This window comes from Botryllus schlosseri, chromosome 11, assembly GCF_051294905.1.
Source record: "Botryllus schlosseri isolate E-star chromosome 11, Bs_hap1, whole genome shotgun sequence".
NCBI classification, from domain to species: Eukaryota; Metazoa; Chordata; class Ascidiacea; order Stolidobranchia; family Styelidae; genus Botryllus; species Botryllus schlosseri.
In genome coordinates, this window is record NC_137246.1 from 12,670,615 (window position 1) to 12,689,977 (window position 19,363).

At 40.1% G+C, this 19,363-nt stretch overlaps 1 protein-coding gene and 1 long non-coding RNA gene across 2 annotated transcripts; one reads left to right on the plus strand and one right to left on the minus strand.

Annotated features, from left to right (window-relative positions):
* Window positions 1-310: 310 nt before the first annotated feature.
* On the minus strand, window positions 311-13,888 carry LOC145450483 (uncharacterized). The gene is made up of 4 exons (XM_080329003.1): window positions 13,756-13,888; window positions 8,413-8,548; window positions 773-923; window positions 311-710 (listed from the first exon to the last, which is right to left on the minus strand). Exons 1-4 carry the CDS (start codon window positions 13,823-13,825, stop codon window positions 462-464), a joined length of 606 nt encoding a protein of 201 aa, XP_080185129.1. The 5' UTR covers window positions 13,826-13,888; the 3' UTR covers window positions 311-461.
* On the plus strand, window positions 10,331-16,761 carry LOC145450485 (uncharacterized). The gene is made up of 3 exons (XR_013918495.1): window positions 10,331-10,961; window positions 13,769-13,933; window positions 14,723-16,761. It is a non-coding gene; the product is annotated as an uncharacterized LOC145450485 (long non-coding RNA).
* The last annotated feature ends 2,602 nt before the right edge of the window (window positions 16,762-19,363 follow it).

Consider the following 19,363-nt stretch of genomic DNA (forward strand, 5'->3'; position numbering starts at 1 on the left):
TATTAGATATTGCGTTCCTGGTCCCGTTTGTCCAGAAGAGTGTCCAGTTTCACGATTTGGATTGGAGTTTAAGCTATGTTAACTGTTGTTTGATATGACATTGATCTATTGGTGGATGGGAATTTAAGCTCGTAATCTCACTCTGACCGATTTCCGTGGCAATAAGGTCGTAGAGGTTACGGTGTCGAGCCGTTCTGTTATTCGAAACCGGAATAGCCGTGCATTTCAAGCAAAATTTTCGAAGATCACTATAATACAACGATAACGGACATATCTTAGTTTTTGTTAGATTTCAGTGTGAGCTGTGGCCACCCCTACACTGTCCAACCGACACCGTTATTATGCACATGGAACGGTGCGTAGACCCGGTTGTAATGCAGCCAAGTAACGAAACCACATTTCGATATTGGGAATTTTTCGAGCGAAAGAATTTTTATTGTAGATAGTTTGATTTCTTGAATCTACGCAAGAGAAAGTTTCCCTAAAGTTTCCCTCACCGAAGGGAGAGCACATTCTCCAGTCTTTTTTATCAATCGCCACGTAGCATACAATATTGCGATCGCGTCTGGGAAGCAGAGGCACGTCATGAGGATCAACATCACCGTGTAACGCTCGTAGTTGGATCCTGGCACTGGTGTGTAACGATCGCTGGTACAGTAGCTTGAGGAATAGTTTTGGGTGTATGCGTTGGCTAGTATCAGGATAGTGCTCTGCAATAAAATATGTGTTCGTATATTTTCACTGTCAGATATCATGTTGCCTTCAAAATTACTTTCACTGTGAGGCCACCGGCGATGACCCCACCAAAAGTTACAATGAAAGTGAGAAATTTTGCTACACGCGTTGCAATTCGTATGAGACGACCTTCCTTTTTCTCGGGTTCCTGTCGTTCTTCCTGCCTGAATTCATGTTCGGTCCACTTCCTGCGTTTGATGTGAACGAATATTAAAATCGTCAAAATACAGATGTCATTTATCGTGCTATAATCTATTTTTATTTTCAGGTTATATATAGTCGGAGTCATATTGTTTTGTCGTTGTGTAAGGACAGAGATTTGTATATTCATATGTATTTTATATGGCGGCCCGCGGGCCACGTACGGCCCTTCGGACGATTTCAAGTGGCTTGCGATGCAATGCTGAGTCATTTTTCATTAGCCACATAATTACGGGGATCAAAGTATACTGCAAATATATGCGATCGCACTGCTACATAAATTATAATCGCAGTTGTTCCAATTAAGGGGTTCTTAAGCGTTTTTGAACGCGGAGCCGTTCCAGTTTTGTGGGCGGTTGCGTGTACCGCCAAAATTTCGGAAGCTGGTGACTAAAATAAAGCAAAAAGTCATCACTTTAGCCCAATCTCTATTTATGCTATTTGATGTTAGAAAAGATTCCTAATGACACGAAAAAATATCGCCAGTTTCAAAGCTATCCCCCACGAATTCATTGTTTTGCAGTTTTTTAGTTTCTTGATGTTGTCATTCAACATCGCCCTCCTCTCACGGACCCTCTAAGACTAATCGTTTGACCTCAATTCAAGAACTCTCGGTATAAATTTTCCATAAATTGTGAGCCTTAGTTGATGCAATAATAATTTATTCATATCCAGAGAGAGAGAGAGAGAAGTGGGTAATTGTTTCGCCTGCACCATCGTGATGTCTTGACGACGAAGATGCGATACGACCGTGATGTCACCTAGTCTTCACCGCTAGTTTTTTCCTACGTGCTATCCGTGGATGCTGCGGAGCACCTAGCAGGATAGCCGGGGATACCATACCAGTTTTCGAGTCTTTGGTCTGACCCGGCTGGTGATCGATCAAGAAGCCGGACGCATCACCATTATAATACCTCGATCGCCGGCGCTTTCTTATGTGGTAAGTCGGCTCCGTACATTGAACGCCCTCTCATTTGAGATCTCATTTCATGCTGGTCACGTCCTATTTTGTGATACGATTGTTGATATACAATATACAATTCTCAACTAGCTGCTGAAGATCATTACTGGTCTGCACGAATTTTGCGCCAGGACTTCTTTGGGTCAACTACACCTAATTTTGGGGATCTGATTACAAATCTGACGTTATTTTTGCTCTATCACATCACGTTTTTGAGATATTATATATGTTGAATGCTTCTACTTTTTCGAGATAGTCAAGTAGATTTTAGCTACTTGCAGTACTTACTGAAGTGTTAATGTTTTACAACTACTTCCTCATCTACTACTGAGCTCTACTACCTGAGCAGTATTCTGTATTTGGCTTATGTGAAGTAGAAACTAGAAAGTAGTTCAGGGATAATATTGCACCACTATCATGAGTTAAATTGTGACATGAAACGTATGAAATAGCCTCTGAATCACGATAACTGCGTGAAACTACATTTTGCGTTAGCTGCAACGATACATCTTGCGATTTGGTGTGTAGCCACCTCCTACAGACTGTTGAAAGTATGCGACCACCCTCCCTCGACCAAATATACTTAAATATTTACTGGCTGGAAATCGTTTTCATAGAAATGACTACTTCTATTTGTAATTGAATGGAAATGGAAGGCGGTACTTGTGCTACTTGAATAGGATCGCCAATTTTTTAAGTCAACTCGCCGGTAATTACAGCTTGCATGCCCATTTTTCGGTTCCCGATATTTGGGGGGGGGGGCGATGATCGGTAAGAAGCTTTAAAAGGGGGCGATGAGTCGAAAAAGGTTGTGAACCACTGGAGGCCACAGAATGACCCATGCCGAGACGGATCGACTGTCCTAGAACCGATGGATATTCATTTCTATTGTGAAGTGAACGCGCACTTCAGGTTTCGCGTGGATCTGTTAGTAAGCAGTCTCCATACACCTGATTGTCTATAATAGACAATAGAAAAGAAGCCCTTTATATCATAACAATTAACCAAAAGAAAAACTGTTCAGAAATCCGATTCCGATCAAATATGACAGTATATATGGAAATAGGAGAAGAAGAATTCACATGATAAGTACAGGCGGAGATTAATGATGATGAATTCTTTGAAGTTATGATAATAATCACTTTTATCGTTGGAGAAGAAGACATCCTGTTTTATTTTATGTTTAAAAACATTCTTAAAGGCCACATTTATTTCGGACATGTACCGGAGTCAACATTTCTCTTCTACAAAATATACCAACAATTAGGCTTACCATATTTTGAAAATGCAAAAAGAGGACACTTTTTCAGAAATTTGCAAGATACAAAACCGGAGTAGAATTCTCAAAAACCGGTGAATTTTACCCACTTTGCGGTCGGTTGACTGAAAAAAAAAAGGTCTTCACTTCCGCTCAGATCTCAAAATAACGTTTTTTACTCTACATTGCCAGGTGGATGACTAAAAAAAAAAAAAAGGTCATCACTTCCGCTCAGAGCTCAAAAACACCGCTTTTCCTCCGAAATACCCGCCGGAGCTTCACTTCTGCGCTAATTTGCGGCATATCACTCGCAATTTCCTCTATATCTGACCTAAATTTTCAAGAAAGAGGACAAAATCTCAAAAAAGAGGACAAAAGGGCGTCCTCCGAGGACACTTTCAAAAAAGTCAAAAAAGAGGACAAATCCTCTTAAAAGAGGACGTATGGTAAGCCTACCAACAATACAATGTTTATTTTTTGGAAACTTTTACGTTTTACGAAAGAGCAGTATGTTGTCATAAAATGCATTGATGTATGAAGATAGATAACGTAGGGAACTAAATAAGGTACGGTGATACTAATCACAATCTTTAAACGAAAAGGGGTATATCAAGATGATAACTGCTACCGACTAAAAATAGTTGCATGCGCGTATAAATTTATGGGTCGAAAAGAGTTCCTGATCGAAATAAGATAGAGAACCACTGGATTCAAGTTCACCGAAAATTCAGTTATGCTGTTCTACAACAACCCATGTTTCATCATTGCAGATGATTTCAATAACAATATTTTATCTGTTGCTGTTGTACGCTCACCGTAATGTCACTAACGAAAGCCGAAATTTGAATAATGTATGAAAATGAGAAAAATACATAACGAAAAAATCAGACGTGGTGGAGAAATTCGGAGCACAGAATCGGATTCGGCCTTAATCAATCAATAAAAAAAAAATCGAAATTTGTGGACCAGTGTTGACCGCGAAGCTTTTCGAGCTGACTTTTTTCAAGTGCAATCGTCAGCAAATGGAGAATTTCAAAAACATGGATCTAAATAGCTGGTTCGTGGACAGAACTTGAATATAGCTTTCAATACAATATCCATTGTAGAATAATATTTATTAACTCGAAGACTTTCCGGGTGCCTCTTTTCAAGAGTTATCGGCATACTAAAGGGATTTAAACAGATTTAAAAGCAAAACCAAAAAGGCAAAGTATGACGCAACAATCAAAATCACAAACCATGAAATTCGCATTGTACCAATAGCAACAATAACAAACTTTTAAATGAAACACGCGTGGTAGGTCTGTGTTTCATTTAAAAATGTTGGAGTCTACTATTATTCAGTTGAGCAAACCTATTTTATGCAGACAAAAAGATTTCCTCTATAACCTACAAATTTCTCATTAGTGCGTGTTGTTCCGTGCGTGTAATTGTTTATTTACAAATTGTGCTGCTACTATAGTACCATAAGTCCGTATACTTCATAGTTTGTTATTGTTGCCATTGGTACAATGCGAATTTCATGGTTTGTGATTTTGATTGCTGCGTCATACTTTGCCCTTTTGGTATTGCTTTTAAATCTGTTTAAATCCCTTTAGTGTGCCGATAACTCTTGAAAAGAGGCACCCGAAAAGTCTTCGAGTTTATAAATATTATTCTACAATGGATATTGTATTGAAAACATGCATCTAGCTACATTGCATACAACCAATTATGACGTCATAGAAACAAACAACATGAAATACAGGCAAACCGCGAGCGCAGCTAGTGGACAATTTTTAGATTCACCAAATATTCCTCTGCTGACACAAGCGCGGTCGGTGGATTTTAATATAAGTCGATTCCAGTGCAGACAGACGGAAATTAGTGAGGCCTCTACCTAATATCGAAAATCTTTCATCGCGATAGTTTTTAGCGCAAGTTGCATTCTCAGCCAAATGCGTGCCGATGGCAGAGCTCATAGCCATGGCCTGATTACGTTCTAGTATTCAGAGATCAGTTACGGCTGCGTCTTCGCGAGAGTCCAATATGCGTGATCTAATAACGCTGGGGACATGTTGTTTGATGCGTTCCTGCAAGCGCTGAGTTGTTCTTCCCACGTACCGACAATCACAGTGGCACTTGAAATCATAGACTATATTGCTTTGTTGAAAAGCAGGAAGAACATCTTTGCGCGTTGCAGGATGCAATTGTTTGGTGGTAAACACAACATTAGTTTTTACGTTATCGTAACAGCGATTTACAACAGAAATCAATTGTTTTTCAAACCGGGAAGAGATGGGGCCCAGCCACGGCAAATGTATATATACATTTTCCTCAGACCGTGTGTTCGTGTTTTGTGATTTGTTGGGATTGAAATTACTGAGTTTTCTGTCCACAGAACTATTGATGATGTGTTAGGGGTAGCCGTTATCGATTAGAATTTTGCGGATATATTCTAGCTCCGCGTTTAATTTTACATCCGAACAAATCATCAAGGCTCTGTGCACCAACGTGCCAATCAAATTTAGTTTACGGCGATTCGGGCTAAAAGAATTCCAGCGTATGTAATGCCCTGTAAACGTTGGCTTCCGGTAAACCGAAGTGACAAAGCTAATACCCCGTTTTTCCACCAGAACGTCTAAGAATGGTAACGAGTTAGCACGCTCTTTTTCAAATGTGAATTTTAAAGACGAGTGTAGAGAATTCAAGTTAACAAAGAAATCATCGAACTCCGTCTCATTTTGACAGATAACGAAGGTGTCGTCGACATAGCGACGGTACATGAATGGAGGCTTGGTTTCATCTGCGGCGAAAAGTCTGTTTTCATGGAATCCCACAAATATATTGGCTAAAATCGGGCCAAGAGGGCTACCCATAGCTACACCGTCGGTTTGCATGTAGATGGTATCGTTAAAACTAAACTCAGCAGAGCAAGTAGCCGTATTAAGAAGTTCAACGAACACTTTACGCGAGAAGGAAGGTGGTGCTAAATCACTACCGCCATATAGCGCGTCCGCACAGATATCAATGGTCTCCTTCAGCGGCACGTTCGTGAAGAGGCTAACGATATCATAAGAACCGAGAAATATATTCGGGTTTGGAAGGTCGGTGGTTTTCATCTCGTGCGCGAATGTAAACGAATCAGCGACGCAATACGAATCATACATGGAACGGACTGGTTCCAAAACATCGATAAGCCACTTCGCGAGCTTGTGTTGCGCCGATCTAATCATAGAAAGAATTGGTCGAGCGGGCACATTGGTTTTATGAGTTTTTGGCAGTCCGTACATACGTGGCCTCTGTGCACCGACCGGTCTGATAGAGGCATAGACCTCAGGTGATATGGAGCCGTTTTTCTTGAGGCTGAATAGTCGGCGCTGTATCCGTCTTTCGATCTTGGCGATGTTATCGAATTCAGCAGCGGGACCAAGTGTCTTGAATTTTGATTGGTCACCCAAGATTGCTTCCATTTTGATTATGTAATCCCGTTTGTTTAGGATTATAACCCCAGAGCCCTTATCCGGTTTGCCAATGTGAATGTCTGGATTCTGTCGCAATGCTTTTATTGCACGAAAACATTCCTTCGTCATTAAAAATTTTTCCGAATCAATAGGATATCCACAATAGGCATGTGCCAAATCACTCAATCTTGCTTTGAGGGCAGGCAAATTATCAGCGGAGTTCGCCTTGCGATGATATAGTTGAGCCATTAACACTTCAAATTCTGCGAATACCTCTTCACTTTTTATGGTAGTAGGTGGTAAACAAAAGTTGAGACCATGAGACAGTACGAACTCTTCAGTGGACGTGAATGGAATTCGTTTCAGCTACATATCATGTGTTTCTCACAACGCCTATGCCAGGGGTCGCCAACTCAAAACGGATCGCGGGCCACTTTTCAAATTTCGGAGCGGCCGCGGGCCGCATGAACTCGATATCGATATAAATAAGCAACCATGCTCTAAAACTCTACCGCAGCATTCATGCACTACTATGTGCTACCTAATAACAGCATAGTGACCCTAAAGAAGTAATAGTTTATTGAAGGAATACAAATATAACAAAAAATCATTATCATCAATTTTATTTTATTTTGAACTCTGAGCTATGCAGGATACCTGCAAACGCTTTTCAGCAACTATAAGGAAACGATATTGGGGTCAGCAAGACACGGTTCTTGCTGAAAGACCATCTCCACATAAAGCTTGAAATTGTTAAGAAGCTAAGAAGCCCCAAGCAAGTGGTTGGACATCCTCCATTTGTGATACTGAAAATATTCGCGCCCTCCCCCCCCCCCGTATAGTCATACCACAAAATGCAACCAGAATGCTAGCAATCCCAACGAATAGTTTGACGGCACGGAAGGGTATGACTGTTGATGAGAGTTCTATAATACGAATTCCGGACTATACACAGAGCAACAACTACGAAAATGAGGTAAATCGCGCGATGCGCGAAAAAACTCAGCTGGGTGCAACTCCGTGGCTCCGTCAGAGGCTTTCACGCTCCCATAAGGGGGACGCGCCCCTAGCTTAAGAACCACTGCCCTAAGTCGTTTTCTAAGCGTCTCGGTCTCGTCAGTGTTTGGGCCATTGCACGTCAAGGCAATAAACAGCTCATACATATCAGCTGATTCTCCCTCGATGGAATAATGCTGTTACCATCGCCACAGCCATTTTAGCTATAATAGTGACGGATAATGATGTTGGGCAACGGAGAATAGCTTATTTGGAAACAACAAAAACAACAACATGTTGAACGGAAGTCAATTTCGTCATTTCAAAATGGTGTTCTTAGCATTCTTCCTAAATCTCAAATCAGGTCGCGGGCCGCACAATATGACCTCGCGGGCCGCATGCGGCCCGCGGGCCGCGTGTTGGAGACCCCTGGCCTATGCAGACCCCCTACCGCATCACGAATACAGCAAAGGGAGAATATAAATGTACCAGCTTATGACTAACTGTTTGAATGGGGTTTATAACTGCATTCAATCCGCCCAACAGAAATTTTTACGAATCCCGTTACCTGCGGATAAACGTGTTGCGATAATAGAGTCCTACTAATTAACCATATATTCTACATTACGTATAACGTTCCGTGTGCGAGTATTCTATCGAACGTTGGTTTGAATAGGTGGCTGACATGAATTCTCAACAATACAATAGGCTACACATTGCGTTTGCAATACCAGCAAATTCCACAAAAGCTTAGGACATATCATTCTACTAGAAATGTCAATGGATGTGCAATAATATGCATTGCATGATACACGTACCGATTGTCATTTAAAATGCTGAGGACATGTTCCTTGAGACCCATCGACGCTCCACCCGTCACAGCTTCTTTTATACAACCCCAAGGAGAATTGTCTCGTTGTTGTAGATGGAGTCCTGATGTACTAGGATGGACTCCTAAAACAGGTATGGAATGTTGATAATACGGGGTAGGCCTACTCAACAGGACGTTGATGATCTGCCGACATAGAAATACTGTATAGCGTCTCTGGTTAGTCTCACCATACGAGCTAACTGGAACATCGTTGAAATCGTGGTGAGATCCTGATCATTGCCACCAGCACAATTCAAGTCTATATGAATGGGTTCACACGAAAAAAATATCAGAAAATAGGCGATGCACGCAAAACTCAGACGGATTCAAACGACCTACCAAACCCTCACGATACATAATACATAGACACAGCAACTTAACTCCACACAAACCCAAAGTGCACAAACCAGACGCTTTGTTATTTACAGGGGAGAAAGGACTTCTCACGGGTGTCACCACTCCCTAGAATGCTCGCATGAGCATCGTGAATTACCAGACTGTGACCGAATCAATTTTCAACAAATAATTCAACATCCGCGCCCGCATCCGTACGCGAGCCTCCAAATACAAGGCCAGCTACCTACAACTGATACTATATTTCACACTACTACTTGATATCCAACCTTGAACACGCCCACACATTTCCATCTCTAATCAGTATAGGGCTTTTTTTACACGTCAAAAAGAGTCAAAATTAGCTCAAAATTGTAAACCAAGTCAAAATTTTTTTGCACTGAATTTGCACTGTCGGGAAGCTGATATTTGACATTTCACAGCTTGTAGCTTACTTTGTAGGTCTACCGTTGTAGACGGCGCATTGTCTGCTCATTGTCAATCATATACATTCAAATAAAACAAACAGGTACACATGCTGGTGACAAGCTCAACGTACCGCAAAATCCTAACTGAAGCAAGATTGCGTAGGCATTGCACGGTTTGTTTGTTTGTGGTATTAATGGTGTTCGTCGACTACTATGGTCATTAACACCAGGCCAATTTTCTTCATTTTTATTCCGTAGCTGCCGATTTGTAGTGCGGCCCACTTTTAGGCTTTTATAAGACACCGTTTACACGAATGAGATGGCGAGGAGGAGCTAATCAAACTCCAAGTGCCCTGGCAACCAATCACGGTGAACCGTTAACATGCGTTTAGATTCTTCGATATCAGGCTCTCGCACTGGGAGATCTACCATGGCACGTGATTGTTCCCTGCCTGAGAATCATATATCACATTAAATGCATTTTTAATTCAAAATTGTTCGAGGGCCGAATTCACCGAGGTCCTCACCATGAATACCACAAAAAAAAACAAGTAGACCACGCGTGCTTGATATGTGAGCGTCGCGTTATCTCCCCCGCTTACTCAATCCGTGAATACAAAATTTCCCGAGGGCCGGCTTCACCGAGGGCCGTGTTCGCCGAGGGCCGGGTTCACTGGTAATCGCCTAGATAAACCTCCAACACTTAGGTAGGAATTCTGGAGTCGACCTCACTCGGACTCGAGCCCGCATCCCATCGGTGTTGCAGCTGTGGATTATTCCACTGCGCTATCTCGCCACCCCATTGCATGGTTCTTGTATCAAGAAGGGTAATATGAAATATTGTGATGTATACATATAGACACCATTGTCAGAATGAAGCAACACGGTGTGTCACTAGCAGTGAATGCACGCTCGACTTCAGTGTTGTCAGCCAACAACTGCTACTGTTGAACGTTATTTCTCCATTCTTATCCAGCTACTTAGTAAGAAGAGACACTTTCTACCCGAGAATGTAGGGCAGTATCTTTCGTTGTTGTAGCCTATACTATATACCAGATTTTAAATATTTCTACCACAGACGTACGTGATGTTACTATATACTGGAATTCTTCATGGGGCCAGATTTCGTTAAAATCACGTTTTTTTTTCAAGATAAAATCTGTCAGTTTTTGAGTCAAAAAAGTTTTTTCAGACCGAACTACTTCGTAAGGACAGATAGTTCGAACCAGAAATGATTATAAGTAGTACAATTCTAACATAATGTTGGAAAACACCTACTTTGCATACGTTGGGTCAACATTTGGTCAAAATTAAGTTTTTCAAGATCAATATTTTCCGTTTTTAAGGTAAAAAAAAGTTTCCCTACTAATCAGTAGTCTTGCTCTCTGTCCAAACTGACTCTCTATGCCATCTCAAGCCACCCCACGCCGTGCCGGCAGATATGGAATCATGCCAACTGTAAATGAACATGATGGTCGAAAAACACCATGACCACGAATAATATTGGACGACACGCGCGATATAGGCCTATTATACCAAATTCATTTCGTTTAAACCAATGTGTAGGCTACCCCGGAGTAACAGATCTCTTTCAACCAACACTGCAAGAGACACGAAAATGTAATTTTATTTTTCTTCAAGCAGGTTGGTTGGCTACATCACGGTGACATGTGTTTCCAAAAATAGAGGACGCCCGTGCTGTAAATACTCAGAATCTTAACTTACACCAATTTAGGTTAGTGACGATGGAATACCACAAATACGTGATTATGTGCTGCAGAGTTTGCTGCTTTTGAAAAATTAATTGCGTAATATGCAGTACCGCCAACAATGACTTTACAACTCCGAGGAAAGTTTGACTTATTCTATATGCAGCAGTATATGAGGCAGATATGGGACCGATATACGAAATGTTCACTGGCGACTAGGGCTGGGCACAATGATTCGAGTACTCGAATCTGAATCATCGAGTATTAATTTTAATGATTCTAGTCGAGTAGTAAAAGTTGATTTTTTCGAGCACTGAAATTATAAGCTCCTCGCAACCGAAAGTTAATTTACAGACGAGAATTATAGTTTTGATACTATTTTCCACTAAGTAAGCCTTGAAACCTTGATTGTCCGTGTCGCAGCATACGAGACATAACACAAAGCTACGAACGTTACCGGAAATATAGTACCATTTTCGACGCCATGATCATCGCACAACATTGTCAAGAAAGGCAATGAAATCGGTATTGTCGAAAAAACAGCAATGTATCTTTTAGGTGACGGATAACAGGCATTATGTTCTTTGTAATGACATTAAAGGTACATATTAGAGCTTTGACATAGCACATCTGTTTGTGTCGTCATTATGCATGATACTAGAATACTCGACTCGATTCGAAGCGTAATACAACGAGCCTGGAAATATTCAGAAATCTCCGCCTTATATATTTATAAACGTGTAAATGTTGCTGTCATAACTAATCTTTGGTTCGCATCTGGTGGGTTCAAAAGAAAACGGGCGGCAAATGAATACCCAATTGTTCTAAAATGCCCTACCTACAATAACTGGAAGATATAATAATCCAAATTGTGACACATAGGCCTAATGACAATTCGATCCAAGCTCAAAGTTATACTGTTAGGAATATTACCTACATAATGCACATAAATCGACGGACGAATTCATTCGTTTGCGAACACGGACAAAACACATGAAAGTGATATAGTTTAAATGTTTCTAGAGTCGGGAAGTTAACTTGGCATTGTGAAAAAATCGTAATGTAGACATTCGAATCTAATAAAAATAAGGATTTTATAAGCTGTTAATATCGCTTAGAAGTTAGTTGATATAGTCTACGAATGCTACTGTTTTAATTGGCCTTGAGTAATATTAAATATAGTTTTATTCATTGGACAGCGTGTTGGAGGTTTATCCATAGGCACATTTTAAAACTACAGCAGTACAACGCTATTGTCTCTAACATGGACGACGCGCATAGCCATAGTTACCACACTAAATAATATATCATTAAAGAAATACAAATATAACGAGAATCTCTTTTACAATCATCACTTTCATTTTATTTCGAGCTCTTAGTTGCGCTCGATACCTGACAATACTTTTCAGCGTCGATATAGGGGTTAGCTAGACACGGTACGTGCTGGAAAACTATATCACGTCGTAAAGCTGGATCTTGTGGGGTAGCCGCAAGTTGTTGTCTAAGCGTCTCGGTCTTAGCAGTGTATGCGCCATTGCATATCATATCGGTTAATTCTACTTTCCTGGAACGCGATTACCATCGCCGAATTCGTATCAGCTAGTGAGAAATTGTGATCTTGGGCACAACCGAATATCTTATTTTGAGCAACAACAACATTATTTTTGAACCGAAATCAATTTTAGCGTTACAAATGCTTTACTAAACGTTCTTCCGAAATCTCAAATCAGGCCGCGGCCGCAAAATGTGACCTTGAGGGCAGCCTGTTGGATACCCACGTGTTAGTACATGGGGTACACTGATGACATCAGGCACATTTAAATCCTATCATCACCGTTGAAAATAGAGATGTATACGAGCAATAAATTATGTCAGTTCCAGTAATAGCCTGCGGTCAGTATACAGAAAATGGGCATGCTGAAAGTACAGCACCAGTAGTCATTAGACATGAAACGGTAAAAATTATGCAAGACATCACCTCATCATGACCCACTAAAGATACAATCAAGCTGTATTTCCACATACGTTTCATTTTAAACCGAGAATGTGGTATCGTGTTGCAATAAATATCGCGCTGTGATTGACAATATCGTATCAATATCTTTACGGTCACTTCCAGGGGTTCCCAACTGCTGGGGAACAGACGCACTTGCATCACATACCGTATATAAAGATGTATGATACTTATATGGAAGCGAAACGCTACGATTACGGTTACCAGCTCACTGCTCTGGACTGTATCCATCGCTAATTTTATCGCATGTTCACAAAAACTCATTTTGAATTCAGAGAAACCAATATTGAGACCTTGAAGCTAATCTTCAACAACACTTTAGCTGAGCCTTGCGGGATACTGGTACCCAGGAAGTATTATGTTGTAGTGAAAGATGAATATTTTTGTCTGCTGTCAGACTTCCTAGAGATATTCATTACACACATGAGTTTCAAAGTCGTAGCCAGCCGTGGCGAACCGCGTTTCTGAGACGCCTGTACAGACTCCACAGTATAACTGTCACCATTCCCATATCTGAGTTAATTTAGCCCGTGCGCCCCCACGATCGTTATCGTGTCATTGTACAACGCCAAACATTTCGATAATCGGATTTGAATCACTTGCTGATCGAAACGGAATACCAAAAGTTTTCATTTCTATATTAATCACACGCACAATCCAAAATAATATTTGCCTTGAACTTATATATGAAGCAGTATACAAAAACATGTAACAGGATTAGATATTTCACCCAACACCATGCAGATGAAAGCTAAATCTCATATATATATTTAGTGGATGAATTCGACATTGAACTTTAAACAAACCTTCATTTCCCAGTGGCACAGTTGAAGTTCCCGGACGAGATCCATCATCGCCGGATGAATTGCCATCCATATCACCTTCTGTGATATTCGATGTGAACGATTGAATATATGTTGAAAAGAATCGGACTAAGAACAAACTTTGCAAAGCGACGATAATGGTCTTATTGCCAATAACCAGGTATGACTTGTTTTAAATTGCTCACTAAACACGTAGATAAGATTCCTCCGAAATATAAATTAACCAACTTGTGATCACTTCAATGTATAACAATGTCGCAAAAAGACGAATGAGACACCCTCGTTCCAAGCGTGTACTTATAATACAATGTATTTGTACAATGTATAATGTACATATTAGACTACATCATATGTATATACTCTTTAGCTTTGATGTCCCTCTGGTATAATTTCCTTCTGGGAAAATCCCAGATTGTGAAAGTGTTGTTTAGCCTATAAGCGATACCATATAAGCAAATATTCGAGTTATCTGGACTTCACTTGCAAATGAGAACGGAGCGGAACACATATTTAAAGGAAAAAATTACTATAATGTGATGTAGGCCTATATATCATTATTCATTATATCACATGATAATCGTGGTTTTGACATTTTAGATCAGGGGCTCCCAACCTAGGGAGTAAAATTTACCAACTCCACAACCCTGCAACAGTGGTTTAAAATATAAAATGGATGTGTATTACTGTTATGTTGCGTATGTTTTACTCTTTAGTTCCGTGAGAGACGTTGTTCGCATGTAAAAATATATGATTTTGACATAAAGTCATATAAAGTCATATTTTCCAAAAAATAAAGTCATGTTATTGATTTTTAAGGTCATATAAAAATGGCCCTGGTCATCACCTACCAATTACATATACATGGTGACTGGCCATCACCAAGAAAATTGAATTGAATTGAAAATTGAAAATTGAATAGAAACAATAAGATGTGAATTTCTCCTTTCAGGATGACTATACCAATGACCCGGCTGTTCTATCAGTGTTAACACTATACATTGGTGCAGGCTGGGTCGACAAATTTCCTGATCATACGGTACGGGTGTAGTATACAAAACATAATATATGATATATAATATATATAATATATCATATAATATTGCAACAAAAGAAACATGAAAAGAAAAACTCACAGGTTTGTTCTGAACACAGGGTTGTATTGACGGCTACTGGAGGGTGGTTGGTAGTTACAACAGTCATGATCATCAATGGCTTCAATAGCATGCAATTCTGGTCGTAAAAAAGTACGAATCCGGCTCCGGTCCGACTCCAGCCAAAAATGAAAAATAAATCCGGCCAGATATCTAGTCCGGTTCCGGTCCATTCCCCACTCTAGTATACGTACATACACACACGCTCGACGCACCCTAATAACTCATAGATATAGTTATCTGTGTTTCGCAGGATTTCACTTGACTTTACTTCGATTGAAGACAGATAAAAGTCGTCCTAAAAGACTAATATACTTTGCCTTAGTCTTGATACACGAAGGGTGACGAGTTCATGGTTGCATAATTTAGGCTTACCACATTTTGAGATCCAAAAAAGGGGTCAAGTTTCATAAATTCTAGAAGCTCTAGTATACCGGAAAAGAAAACTGGTGATTTTGAAAAAAATTCGACCAATAGAGTCAATAGTACTGTGTTGACTAAAAACAGGTCATCTTGTCCATATCTTCTACCGAAATACCTGTCGCGCCGTATTTTTCGTGGTTTGTCTTGCCAACTCTGTGACGTTCGCTGCGTCGGGGTCGAGTTTTCGACCTCATTTAAATACTTTTTATAGAAAATAATGAGAAATTCCCGAAAAAGAGGACATTTTGGAGTCCTCCAAGGACACTTTCTATTTACTGAAGAAAGACCAGATATCCTCTTTAAAGAGGACGTATGGCAACCCTACATAACTGCTATTACTGCGTACATAATCGCCAGCGTCCCACGTGGGCCGGAAGTATGTTTGGGCGAATGTGCTGAGCTTGTTTCAGTAATCAGCACGACAACTTTAGAGGTGGGTCGCGAAGTATTTTCAAATCAAAGTTTGTGGTCGCGATCATAAAACGACTATGAACTCCTTTGTAGATCTTGCGGTATCTATCTACGTGGACGAGTGGCATAATTAAGCATAAAAGTGTCATATACAAAATTATATTTAAAAAATGTCCCAAGAAATATATGTACTATGAAGTTTTTTGAATATCTGTATGGGTCCTGTTTAGACGCGTCACTCCAATGCTAATGAGTGACCAACTGAGCATGTATCGGGCGTCGAATCTTGTCTGCTCAGCTAAAACCTGCTTTTGGACTCGGTAAACGTCGCGTATCAATCTGGTATTCCACCTAATCCAACTTAACAGCCACAATCGAAGAATAATATAGACTTGGGATTTCGTTGATAGAAATACAAAGATGAGCAATGCTAATGTATAGCGTGATTTTCACAATAGTGCCTGCTCGTGCAATTATAGATGGAAAAAGAACGAGAAGAGATTGACGGGAGCAATATATAGCACAAATAAATATCCCAAGTTAAACAGTATTCAAACAATCAAATCGAAAGAAATCGGATAATTAGAGTTTTTCGTTAGAAAACAACACACAAATAAAGGACAGCATTTCAATAGCAAACAAATTACCGAAGAACATGATTCGCCTGATCATCAAATAGAGGATGAAAAATAACATGCGCAATCGCTAAAAGTAATTATACTTAGCAGCGATTCTCAAACTGGTGATCACGTAACTAATTTCGTTCGGGACGGCGCGCAATCTGCCGATTTCATACTAAATAGCCTACAACGAAACAATTCAACATTCAATTCGGAGATTTTGCAAACTCGCTTGCGAACTATACGTGTCGGCCATGAATCAAATTTTGTCGCGATGCCATTCAAATACCTAATATATTACCATATATTCCAGTCGGTCTTCTGTAAGCCATTTCGCCTTACTTGGATGGATCGCGAGGATTACATTTGAGACGCCATGACCTGTGGCGCAGACATGGGGTAATCGCGATTAGTAATCGTAATCGATTACGACGATTACAGCATTTTCGAGTAATCGTAATCGCAATCGATTACATTCGAAAAAATTCCAAAGTAATCGTAATCGTAATCGACTACTTCCAATATCTAATCGATTTCTCTGTGAAAGAACGATTACTTTTTATTCGTACAAGGACTATGACATAAACTGAACAATGAACATTCATAAACAAGGATACCAGTTTCGTGATAGCCAGGCCGTGTTATTTTTGGCATTTCAGGTGCCAGATGCCAAAACTGCCAAAAATAAAAATTTGAAAATGCCAAAAATAAGCAATTTTTGGCATATGCCAAAAATAACACAGCCTGCCAAATAGTGTATTTCTTTCATGGTGTTGTGTTAACAGGACTGCGTTACAAGCGAGAAGAGCGTTTGTGAAAGGCAGGTTTCTTAATCTGGGTCCAGCCCACCCATTAGGGGTGAAAGCACAGTGAAATTGAACGGCTGACTGCATTTGGTTTACGTCATACTTTCCATTTGTCCAAAGGCAATTTTACGACCATTTTTGACCGGCTTGTTGAGCGCTAAATTTGATAAAACGGGTATCAATGAGAAGCTGCCGCAGTACTGATTATTGAAATATAAATTATATTCTGCTCATGGAACTGGAACCCCCCAAATCAACCACGATTTGTGCATTGTGATCGAGTTGAACATTGTGACGCAACAAACTGTCTGGCTATTTCTGAGCTGGATAGTCTCGTTTTGCCAGACAGTCTTGTTGCGTCAATGTTTTTAAACAAGCTCACCTTCCCAGGACTCTTCCATGCGAGTTGGCAATATTAAAGCCACTTGAAGTGACAAAAGTCCTCCGAAAATATATCGGTAGACTGAAGGAGAAATGATAGTCGGGCTACTAAATAGAATGTGTTGAGAGACAACACAGGAAACTCCTGGAAAAGGATCAGGAAGAAAATTCTTTCCGCGATGAGATCGATGGCACTGGCGAAGTGATCTCTTTTCATGATGAATGGAAGCCGGTTCGGCCCTTCAAAGATTTTGAAGCTCTGTAACAATCAGCTGTTGAGCGTGTTTGTTAGGCTTTTCTTTATTTTTTTGCTTATTGGCACCGATTCCGATGGATAGGCTACTGCACATTTTGTGGTTTCGTTTGGTATTATTAACCTATGAAATCGTTAGGTTTTTTCTTCTTATTATTGTTTGTTGGCACTGATTATGCGTGGATGCTGCACATTTTGTGGTGTCTTTTGACAAACTAGCCCAAATAAAGCGTTTTTGTGACTAATTCGAGGCTAAAACTATCTATTTAGAGGACGATGCCAAAACTGCCAAAAATAAAAATCGAAAAATGCCAAAAATAAGTTATTTTTGGCAGTTTTGGCATATGCCAAAAATAACACGGCCTGGTGATAGCCCAAACGTCTGATTTGCAATCGCCACTGCTCATTATTACGTCAGAAGTAGCCTATTAGCTTTGGTCGTCATTGCGTAAGAGGTATCCACAGTAAATAGATATTCGATGTGCGACTGTACGTACATTAGTGTGATTGTAAGAACACCCACCGTGATATATATCAGGTTATCAACACGTTCCACACACCACTACCTCGCAGCAGGATAATTAATCACCACTCTGCCTAGTTTAAAATAGTAACTTGCGTATTGATGTTTGGTTATGCATAGTTAACGCAGTTTGCCGTCGCTGCTTGGCGAGCAGTAGGCCTATGTAGTACGTACGTACACCGGACAAAGATTTGAAATTTTGTACTAGTTAAATAAAACATAACGGTTTCCACAACGAAGCATTAAAAATCAACAGCTGCTGATATATATCATAACCGAGCCGTTTTTTTCGTTTCTCGTAACGGCAGCTTGCAGTACATTATCTGCTACAAGTTGAAGACAGAATCTTATGTTCTCTGCATCTTATTCTCATATGACTCTACTTGAAACGAGCGCCAATCGTTATTTCACAATTCTTACTCATCATTGGGCCCCACCGCCATAGCCATGGGCTTATATACCATGTTAGCGTGGGTTGTAGCTAACAGCAATTCGTCCCCCAGTCCAAACGTTGGTCTTTGGCTCCCATAGGGTAGTATTTTAAAGTTGAACACTGAATTTCGTCAATAATATTGGTAATTGCATTATATTACTTTTAATCATCTCTCGGCACCCGATGGTGAGATTTACCTGTAGAGCTGGGGGAACTTATATCATAATTTTAATGTCTGGTATCTTGTTATCATTACTTTAATGCAGTGCTTTTCAACCTTTTTGAGCTCCATTCGCACTTTTTTTTGAAAAATAATTTCATTCGCACCAGTCAGCCGAAATTTAGTACACGAAAAGAAAATGAAGAAACTTATCACTTTTGTATTCGAAGAGCTTCTTGGAGGTACAGAGCTTCATTATTTTACATTCAGCGTATCGTATTATTGACTAATCAAGCACTAAAATAACTGCAGTAGAAAAATCACAGATATCGCACGCCCATTGTTCTCAAGAAGTTCGTTGGATTTTCCGGGGTTATCGTGCAGTGATTTCCTTGGAAGCTTAGAGGGCGAACCCAAGAACAATATTCT